General features: G+C 56.9%; 1 protein-coding gene across 13 annotated transcripts in view; it reads right to left on the bottom strand.

Annotated features, from left to right (window-relative positions):
- Positions 1-1,630: 1,630 nt before the first annotated feature.
- LOC139585749 (uncharacterized) overlaps positions 1,631-10,076 on the bottom strand; it is a 59,112-nt gene continuing 50,666 nt past the window's right edge. For 6 of the 13 annotated variants that reach the window (XR_011677282.1, XM_071418675.1, XM_071418676.1 and 3 more), the window contains one exon: positions 1,631-6,635. Coding sequence is in view for 11 of the 13 variants with exons in the window: in XM_071418675.1 (XP_071274776.1) it covers positions 6,563-6,635 (73 nt within the window). In the remaining 2 variants the exon portion in view is untranslated. The other 7 variants (XM_071418674.1, XM_071418671.1, XM_071418673.1 and 4 more) reach the window with 2 other exon arrangements.

The raw sequence follows: 10,076 nt of genomic DNA, 5'->3' as shown, positions 1-10,076 counted from the left end.
TAGGTGTTGATGAATTATTGAATTAATTTCATTTTAAAATTACCTAATGAATAATTAATTATCAGTCATACTAATAGCATGGCAACATAACAATAAATAGTATTAACTATTATTAGTTATGAATTATAATTAATAAGTACAACTCCTTACTGAAAACTTAATAAATAATTATTTCTGTAGTAATTATAATATAACTATAAAATTAGATATTTATTAATAACTGTTCCATAATTAATGAAATTAATATTACATCCATAATTACTCATTATAATGACTGGATCACTTTGAACTTTTATTCTTTCATTCTTTTACCTTCGTTATTTATTTAGGCCCTTTTATATTACTTTATTTTATTTTATTTTTATTTTATTTTATTTTATATTTTATTTTATATTTTATTTTATTTTTATTTCCTATTCCGTGCCGTGCCTTTGCTCCCGGTGCAGTTCGCGCTGTGCTCCACCAGGTGGCGCTGCAGGCCGCGGAATGCGCGGGGACACCGCGAGTGTCACCCATGGGCACCCGCGTGTGTCACCCCATGGGCACACCCGTGTGTGTGACTCACCTGTGTCACCCGCGTGTGTCACCCCATGAACGGGGACACCCGTGTGTGTGACCCTATGGACACCCATGTGTGTCACCCCATGAACGGGGACACCCCTGTGTGTGTGTGACTCAGCTGTGTCACCTACGTGTGTCACCCATGAACGGGCACACCCGTGTGTGCCACTTACCTGTGTCACCCGTGTGTGTGACCCCATGAACGGGGACACCCGTGTGTGTCACTGACCTGTGTCACCCGTGTGTGTGTGACCCCATGAACAGGGACACCCGTGTGTGTGACTCACCTGTGTCACTCACCTGTGTCACCCCATGAACGGGCACACCCGTGTGTGCCACTTACCTGTGTCACCCGTGTGTGTGTGACCCCATGAACGGGGACACCCGTGTGTGCCACTCACCTGTGTCACCCGTGTGTGTGTGACCCCATGAACAGGGACACCCGTGTGTGTGACTCACCTGTGTCACCCGTGTGTGTGTGACCCCATGGACACCCGTGTGTGTCACCCTATGGGCACCCCTGTGTGTCACCCCATGGGACACCCATTTGTGTCACCACCCCCCCAGGACACTCCTTTGTGTCACCTCCCAGGACACACTTGGGGACACAAGGCACACATTTATGTCCCCTCCCCAGGACACTTTGGGGACATGGGACACTTGTTTGTGTCGCTCCCAGGACATGCTCAGGGACACGGGACACTCCCTTGTGTCACCTCCCTGGCACATGCATGGGGACAGGACACAGGTTTGTGTCACCTCCCCAGGACGCAGGCTTGTGTCACCCTCAGGGACCATTCCTATGGAGGTGACACAAACCTGTGTCCCCTGTCCCCGAGTGTGTCCTTGGGGGTGACACAAACCTGTGTCCCCTGTCCCTGAGCATGTCCCAGGGTGGTGACACAAACCTGTGTCCCCTGTCCCCGAGCGTGTCCCAGGGTGGTGACACAAACCTGTGTCCCCTGTCCCCGAGCGTGTCCCAGGAAAGGGCTTGGACCTGCAAGGATGGACCAAATGCCCCAAATTCTCCATCCCAGCCCTTGGTGGATTTGGATTTCTGCATTTGTTATTTCTTGCATTTATTATTTTTATTTTTATTATTTTTATTATTTTTATTTTCATTCCTACCAAGACTCACTCGACAAGTCACTCACAGGACAAGGGCCAGGGCAGGGGAAGGGGGAGTTGGAGGCGGTTTCTCAGTTTATTCCATGTTAATGCTGACAGTTTATTCCATGCTGATGCTGCCTGGGAAAAGGAAGAACAAGGAGGATTCGGTGTCTGAGCCGCCCAGCTCGAAGCCTTTACCCTCCCAAGCACAACAACCAAGGCGTTTCTGCTGCTCCAAGCAGGGAGTGCCTCCCCTTGCTCGAGTGCCCTCCCAGGCTGGGTTTGCTGGAGGAATTCGGGATCATTTCCAGGGAAATGGGAAATATCCGCTAGGAAGGCTTGAGGCTTTCCTTGCATTTCTTATTTCTCACACAGCCCCAGTGCAGTCATCACCCCCGATATTTTCCTGCAGATAAAACGATCTGTATTTGCTTTATTTGCAGCTCCTGAGGCATGAATGAAATCCCATTTTTCCGCAGGAATTACCGCAGGAATTGCTGCAGGTTTAATCCGGACCGTTTTAGGCCTGGTTTAGGCGGGGCAGGCCGGGCTGACAGGCGCTGCCTCCCGGTTCCACCCGCGGTTTTCCTGCGGTAATTGGCGTCTCTGTGAGTTTCTCATGTTCCACAGCGGTACTGCCGCATTCTCCATGCCAGCCAGCGGAAAATGCCGTGCGAAACCGGGCACCGGCGGGAAAAGCGACACGGAGCAGCCCGTGTCACACCGCGGAAGGGAAGGGAAGGGATGGGAAGGGCTGCCCGACCCGAGGGAGGACGGAAAAATCCAATGTGGAGTCACTCCACAGCTGGGAATTGTGTGAATGCTGCGGGAATGTGATTCCAGCTGATTTCGGAGCGGGGAAGGGACAGGGCAGCCCCGCCTGGATCAAACCCGCTGGGTTTTATTTCGGAGCGGGGAAGGGACAGGGCAGCCCCGCCTGGATCAAACCCGCTGGGTTTTATTTCGGAGCTGGGAAGGGACAGGGCAGCCCCGCCTTGGGCTGCAGATCCCTGAGAGGGACACCGGGCCCGGGCTCTGGATCAAACCCGCTGGGTTTTATTTCGGAGCTGGGAAGGGACAGGGCAGCCCCGCCTTGGGCTGCAGATCCCTGAGAGGGACACCGGGCCCGGGCTCTGGATCAAACCCGCTGGGTTTTATTTCGGAGCTGGAAAGGGACAGGGCAGCCCCGCCTGGAGCTGCAGATCCCTGAGAGTGACACCGGGCCCGGGCTCCGGGTCAAACCCGCGGGGCAGCCCCGCCTTGGGCTGCAGATCCCTGGGATCCCCGGGCCCGGGATCAAACCCGCGGGGCAGCCCCGCCTGGAGCTGCAGATCCCCGAGAGTGACACCGGGCCCGGGGATCAAACCCGCCTGGAGCCGCAGATCCCCGGCAGGGACACCGGGCCCAGGCATCAAACCCGCGGGGCAGCCCCGCCTTGGGCTGCAGATCCCCGGGAGGGACACCGGGCCCGGAGGGCTGGAGAGGAGACCCCGCTTAGCAGCAATTCCCGTGCTCTGGAAGGATGGGGGTTTCTCTCCCATCGCGGAGCGTGCCGTCCATCAGCCCGAATCGCTCAGCCAGCATCTGCTCCCCGCGCTGCCGCAGCCCCGCACGGAGCCCCGGGAAGGGAGCCCGGGATGCGCCGCACACCCAGAGGTGGCAGGGCCCGTTTACTCTGAAATTCCACACCTGCAGCAATTGGAAGCAAACACCTTTTCCAGCAGGAATAAAAGCGCGCCCATTACAGAGGCGTTTTATGGGCGCAGCTGCGGCCAGAGCCGTTCCACACCATCTGTTACTGCAGGCGGGAATTCCGCTGCTGGGGAGCGCTGCTCACGCCGGGACGCGGGGGGCGCACCTGCAGCGGAGCCGCGGCGCGGTTTCCCGGCTGCGCCCCGTGCCCTCGGAGCACCCCGCGGCGGTGCCAGCTGGGGGCTGGCACGGCTGGGCGCCGCGGGAAATGCCAGCCTGCCCGCGCTGCCATCGCTAGGCAACGGCTCCGTGGCGCTCTGCGCGCCCGCGCTTGGCACCTCCCTGCCTGCCTCCCACCGTGTTCCTGCGCGCAGCAAAGCCCCGCTTCTATCTTGGGCTGCCGGTGCGCTGGCACCGAGCGGGCGGTGACACGGGGACCCCGCGCCTGGAGCTCCTCGGCCGAGCCCGGGCCAAAAAAAAAAAAGTTGGGAGGGTTTTTTGGTTTTTTTTTTTTCCTTTTTGTCACATCCCAACTGGGAGGCGCTGAAAGAAACAAACACTTTTAATGGAGCATATGCGGGCGCCCGAGAAGGAGAAGCCTCACAATGCATCTGCTGCGGGACCAGAAGGCTCCGCCGAGGTGTGAAGTGGGAGGAGAAAAATTGCGAGTGGATGATGCCAGAGAAGATTGCAGAAATATTAAGCAGAAGGAACGTAAACACGTGGAGCTGGGAGGGCTGGCACAAAGAGCCCCGGGCGCTGCTGGCCGTGCCAGGAGCCTTTCCTCGGTGTCCCTGCCATGGCACGCGTGGCACACCAGGACCCCACAGCCCCTTACAGGCCCCATGGCCCCCAGCTCCAGCACCCCACCCGAGGAATATTTCCCATTTCAGAGGTGCCTTTGTGCCCTCGGAGCTGGGAGCAGGACCTGGAGCCCTCAATTCTCCCGAATCAGGGAATATTTCCCATTCCAGAGGTGCCTTTGTGCCCTCGGAGCAGGGAGCAGGATCTGGAGCCCTCAGTTCTCCCGAATCAGGGAATATTTTCCATTTCCAGAGCTGCCTTTGTGCCCTCGGAGCTGGGAGCAGGACCTGGAGCCCTCAGTTGTCCCGAATCAGGGAATATTTTCCATTCCCGAGGTGCCTTTGTGCCCCTGCCATGAGCAATGACTCGGAGCTGGGAGCAGGACCCGGAGCCCTCAGTTGTCCTGAATCAGGGAATATTTCCCATTTCAGAGGTGCCTTTGTGCCCTCGGAGCTGGGAGCAGGACCTGGAGCCCTCAGTTCTCCCGAATCAGGGAATATTTCCCATTTCCAGAGGTGCCTTTGTGCCCTCGGAGCTGGGAGCAGGACCTGGAGCCCTCAGTTCTCCCGAATCAGGGAATATTTCCCATTTCCAGAGGTGCCTTTGTGCCCTCGGAGCAGGGAGCAGGATCTGGAGCCCTCAGTTCTCCCGAATCAGGGAATATTTTCCATTCCCGAGGTGCCTTTGTGCCCCTGCCATGAGCAATGACTCGGAGCTGGGAGCAGGACCCGGAGCCCTCAGTTGTCCCGAATCAGGGAATATTTTCCATTTCAGAGGTGCCTTTGTGCCCTCAGAGCAGGGAGCAGGATCTGGAGCCCTCAGTTCTCCCGAATCAGGGAATATTTCCCATTTCCAGAGGTGCCTTTGCACCCTCGGAGCTGGGAGCAGGACCTGGAGCCCTCAGTTCTCCCGAATCAGGGAATATTTCCCATTTCCAGAGGTGCCTTTGCACCCTCGGAGCTGGGAGCAGGATCTGGAGCCCTCAGTTCTCCCGAATCAGGGAATATTTCCCATTTCCAGAGGTGCCTTTGTGCCCTCGGAGCTGGGAGCAGGACCTGGAGCCCTCAGTTGTCCCGAATCAGGGAATATTTTCCATTCCCGAGGTGCCTTAGCTCCCCTCTCCCCCGGCAGCAGCACACGGCAGGTCCGGGATGTCCTCTCGGCTCCCCGGGGCCCAGCGCTGCGGCTTGGCCCGCGCATCTGCCGAGGCGGCCGGGGGACACTTTAATGAATTAATGAATTCTCTGACCTTTGCTGCAGCTGCCAGGCGGCCCGAGGGGACCCTGCTCTGCCTGGGACGTGCGGCTCCCGAGTCCCTGGCCAGGCAGGGAAAGGCAGCAGCAGCTTCCCGAATGCTCCCTGGCCAGCACGGGGTATTTTCCGTGACCCCCCGGTAACTGGGATAAACATTCTCATACTGAACTTGGCGAAAAGTGCACATTAAATGGCTCTACCACATGTATTTTGTGTATCGATTAGTAGTGCTGTGTTACTATTTTAATAATATCATAAATGGAGGCCTGTAGCTAAAAGGTAACTTTTGTAGTTCAAATAAGAGCTATGTCAGTGGGATTTTTAAAGAAAGGGATGAGGCACTCGCACCAGAGAGCAGCCCCGGGACACCTGAATCTTCCCTTAGAGAAAAGGAATTTATTGCCCATTGTCGGAAGAAAGGAGCTCCTTCCCGCCTCGAGGGCGCTGTCAGGGCTGGGAGGAAGAAGCTGAGGATGCCCAGACAGAATCCTGTGTTTGAATGGAATATGAGATGTATGAATGTGCAACAGGCTGCTGTTTTTAAGGGTTCATCCTTTGTTAATTCCGGGCTCGTGCTGCCCAGAAAAGGCACCCAGACTGTAACTCTTTATTGTCCTGATTCAAATTGTCCAGATTGTTGTTACTCCAATTGTATTCCTACATTTCTAACCATGTGATTACCGTGGAACTGTCACCATTTAAGAGCGGGTGAGTGGCGTTTTCACGAGGGGCTGCAGTGCTCCGCAGGACCAGGAAAGGTTCACAGCCCCGGGCAGGACGCACCCATCCCGTGTCCCTTCCCCAGGCTGCCGTGCCGCAGGCGCACCGGGCAGCCCCGCAGCGCCGCCCCGCAGCAATAACAGGCGAGGCTGGAGCTGTGTCCCGCTAATCGAGGCTCATTAGCGGCGCCGGCAGCGAGCGGCCCCAATTCCTCTAATGCCCATCGAGCGCGGCGCCTGCAGCACCTGCCGGGGAGCCGGGGGCGGCAATGCCCGGCCCGCAGCCTCAGCAGCCTCAGCAGCCTCAGCAGCCTCAGCCCGCGGGCACACGCGGCTCGGGGCGGGCCGAGCCGTGCCCTGCCCGGGCCCCGGAGGATGGAGCAATTCCCAAAGCCATTCCTAAAGCAATCCGTGTGCCATCGCTAAATGCCTCCTTTATCCCGTGCACACGGTCCTTCCGTGGGAATCGCTATGGGAGCGGGAATGCTGGGGATGCTGCGGAAAGAGCAAAGGGAGCGGGAATGATCCAGCCTGGATCCACGGGAAATGATCCAGGGAAATGCTCCAGCCCTGGATCCAGGGGAAATGATCCAGCCCTGGATCCACGGGAAATGATCCAGGGGAAATGATCCAGCCCTGGATCCAGGGGAAATGATCCAGCCCTGGATCCACGGGAAATGATCCAGGGAAATGATCCAGCCCTGGATCCAGGGGAAATGATCCAGGGAAATGATCCAGCCCTGGATCCAGGGGAAATGATCCAGCCCTGGATCCACGGGAAATGATCCATGGGAAATGATCCAGCCCTGGATCCACGGGAATGATCCAGCCCTGGATCCACGGGAACGGCTCCAGGGGAAATGATCCAACCCTGGATCCAGGGGAATGATCCAGCCCTGGATCCATGGGAATGGCTCCAGGGGAAATGATCCAGCCCTGGATCCACGGGAATGATCCAGCCCTGGATCCATGGGAAATGATCCAGCCCTGGATCCACGGGAATGGCTCCATGGGAAATGATCCAGCCCTGGATCCATGGGAATGGCTCCAGGGGAAATGATCCAGCCCTGGATCCCAAATTTCTATAACTGTATACAATCTCTACCATTGGCTATGATGTTGTGTAAATATATCACTTTATACAATTTATAGATCACTTTATACAATCTCCACCATTAGCTATAATGTTGTGTAAATATATCACTTTATACAATTTCTATCACTTTATACAATCTCTACTATTAGCTATAATAGAGGTGCCTCATTACCCCTATATAAACACCACAATTTTATCAATTCCGAACTCTTTGATTCCAGCTGCTGCTCTCCCAGAGTTCTCCATTTGGAACAACTCCAGGCACTGAGGAGCCTTTGGAACATCTCCCCCCACTGTGCCACACCTGATAAATCCATATTTTAAAGAGCCACTGACGATTTTTGGGGCTCAGAGGCTCCCAAACACCTCCTGCACTTTCTAGAATCATCTCCTGGGAGCGTGTTACAGAAATGCCCTTGAGAAATCTGATTTTAGGCGCACACGTACAAATATTTTGCTTTTCTCCCGTTCCCCTCGGTGACACAGACAGACGAACCCAGGGGTGGGAGCAGACACGGGACAGGCCTGGAGCCTGTGAGCGCCGGGATGCCGGGAGGATTTCCAGCCCAGGATGAGTGCGAACAAAGCAGGCGATCACACCGCGGTGAGGCGTTGGTGCGGAGCTGGGAGGCTCTGGAATGGGTGTGCGCACAGCGGGGCGCAGCCGGAGCGGTCGCTCTCACCCGGGGCCGGGCCTGGGCGGCGCTGGAAGGAGCTGCCCCGGCCGCGCAGCCACGGCGCTGTCCCAGCAGCTGTTTGCCGTCTCCTCCCCGCAGCTATCGGCGGCATTAGTGCTGCTTGGCCTGCTCGGCGCACGAGGAGCGGCTGTGTAATTGCATTACCCACGCTCCGCTCGCTGCCTCCCTCCCTCCCGCGCTCATTTCCAGCCGTGGCCCCGTTCCAGGTAGGAGGCCGCACACCTGGCAGCACCTTCAGCTCTCTCAGAGGAAACCGCTGCCTTCCCAGCCCATCTGGGACCGCTCCCAGGGCGCACCGAGCCCCTGCGCGCCGCCTGCTGCACCTCGGGGCTCTGTGCTGGGTGAAAACTGAGGGATTTCTGCTGGAAGTAGTCCTGGCAATGGGCATGAAAGAACCGCGTGCCCCTCGGGGTGAGGCACACCTCGGCCACCCCCCAAATGCACAAAGATTCAGAGTGTTCCGAACTCGCCCCCACACTTCCTGACTGACTCTCCCTGATCAAACCAGCTCTGTTTCACAGCTCCATCCCAGGAAAGCCGGGCTTTGCCTCCCTCAGGACCGTAACGAAAGAAACAAACGAGTCTCAGTGCCGGGAAGCAGCCCCAGCACCGTGTAAGTTCCCCAGGGATGCTGCTCAAGGCACAGCTCTGGTCTGGGATCCCAGAGACTGCGAGGCCCTTACCCACAGCAAGCGCACGGCCTCGCTGCCACCCCGTGCCGTGAACCCGGGCAAGGTGCCGGATTTGGGGGTGCGGAGCCCCCCCGGCTGGCACAGAGCCCCCCTTGCCCAGCCTGGCAGCAGGAAGAGAGCCCCGGGGCAGCTCCCGGCTGAGCCCAGACCAGGGCGGCTTAAGAGAGGCCTTGGATCTCCCTTCGGAGCGGGATTAGAGGCTGTTTGTCCTCCAGGCCCACACCAGGAGCAGCCAGCTTTAAATCCCCTCCAGGGCCTTGTTATCCTCTTTTCTGAGACTCATCCCATCGGATGTGCAGCCTCTCCTGAGCCCCTTCAGCTGCCTGAGGTGGGCAGGGAAACCGCCCCTGCCTGTGCCTGGTTATGTGGGGAGGCTGGACAAGCTCTCCACAGCCTGGATCTGCTTCCATAGGAGCCACGCCAATTAACAGCTCCCCAGCAGCCACATTCCCTGGAGCAGTTTCAAAACATCAGCACAGCTGCCTGAGACAAAAAGGTGCTTCCTTCACCCCTCATTAATTTTTCCAGTGATCTGGTACTAGCTATGGCTAATGGACAAGGGGAATGATTAATCCCCATCTTTTTGGTGGAGATCAGGGTAGAGTGAGGAAGGAAGGGAAGCTATAATGAGACCCATTTCCATGTAGTTATGTTTGAAGAATTTTAGAGTACAGTTCTTCCATCCTCTGCAAAAGCAGGAGGGTTTCAAAAGGACACATCTCAGTTCACCCCTCATTCCAGCATTCCCCAATGAGAAATTCCAATGGCAATAAAGCAGGGAACTCGCTGTGCCAGTGGCAGCCTTCGAACGGATGGCTTGGCGAGGGAGAGGAGGGAAGGAAGCACTCAAAGCTCTCATCAGATGCTCCGAAAATTATTTCAGCTGCTAAAAATGCTAAACAAATTTGGATTTCAAAGGCCATGTTCCAAACCCTTCCCCTTTGATAATTGCTTTTTTCGTTTTTTGAAGCCATCTGTCATAGATTTCATTCCAGCCTCAGAGGGCCGACGTTCCCCTCACGGAGCGCTCGGGACGGGGAATGTGGCAGCTCCCCGATGAGGCCTCGGGAGCCCTTGCAGTGCCTCAGGGGCTCCGGGAGAGCTGCAGAGGGACTTTGGACACGGCACGGGATGCCAGGACAAGGGGGAGCAGCTTCCCTTTGACAGAGGGCCTAGACGGGACATCGGGAGGCGGCTCCTGCCCGTGAGGGGGCTGAGCCCCGGCCCGGCGCGCCCACAGCAGCTGCGGCTGCCCCATCCCTCCCTGGAAGTGCCTCAGGGGGCTCCAGGAGAGCTGCAGAGGGACTTTGGACACGGCACGGGATGCCAGGACAAGGGGGAGCGGTTTCCCTTTGACAGACGGGACACTGGGAAGCGGTTTCTGCCCGTGAGGGGACATCGGGAGGCGGTTTCTGCCCGTGAGGGGGCTGAGCCCCGCAAGAGCCCGCCC

Source organism: Agelaius tricolor, unplaced genomic scaffold (assembly GCF_023055355.1).
Source record: "Agelaius tricolor isolate 1412-34295 unplaced genomic scaffold, bAgeTri1.0.p SCAF_89, whole genome shotgun sequence".
NCBI lineage: Eukaryota > Metazoa > Chordata > Aves > Passeriformes > Icteridae > Agelaius > Agelaius tricolor.
Note: the sequence above shows the minus strand (reverse complement) of the source record. Positions and strands in the feature narration are given on the sequence as shown.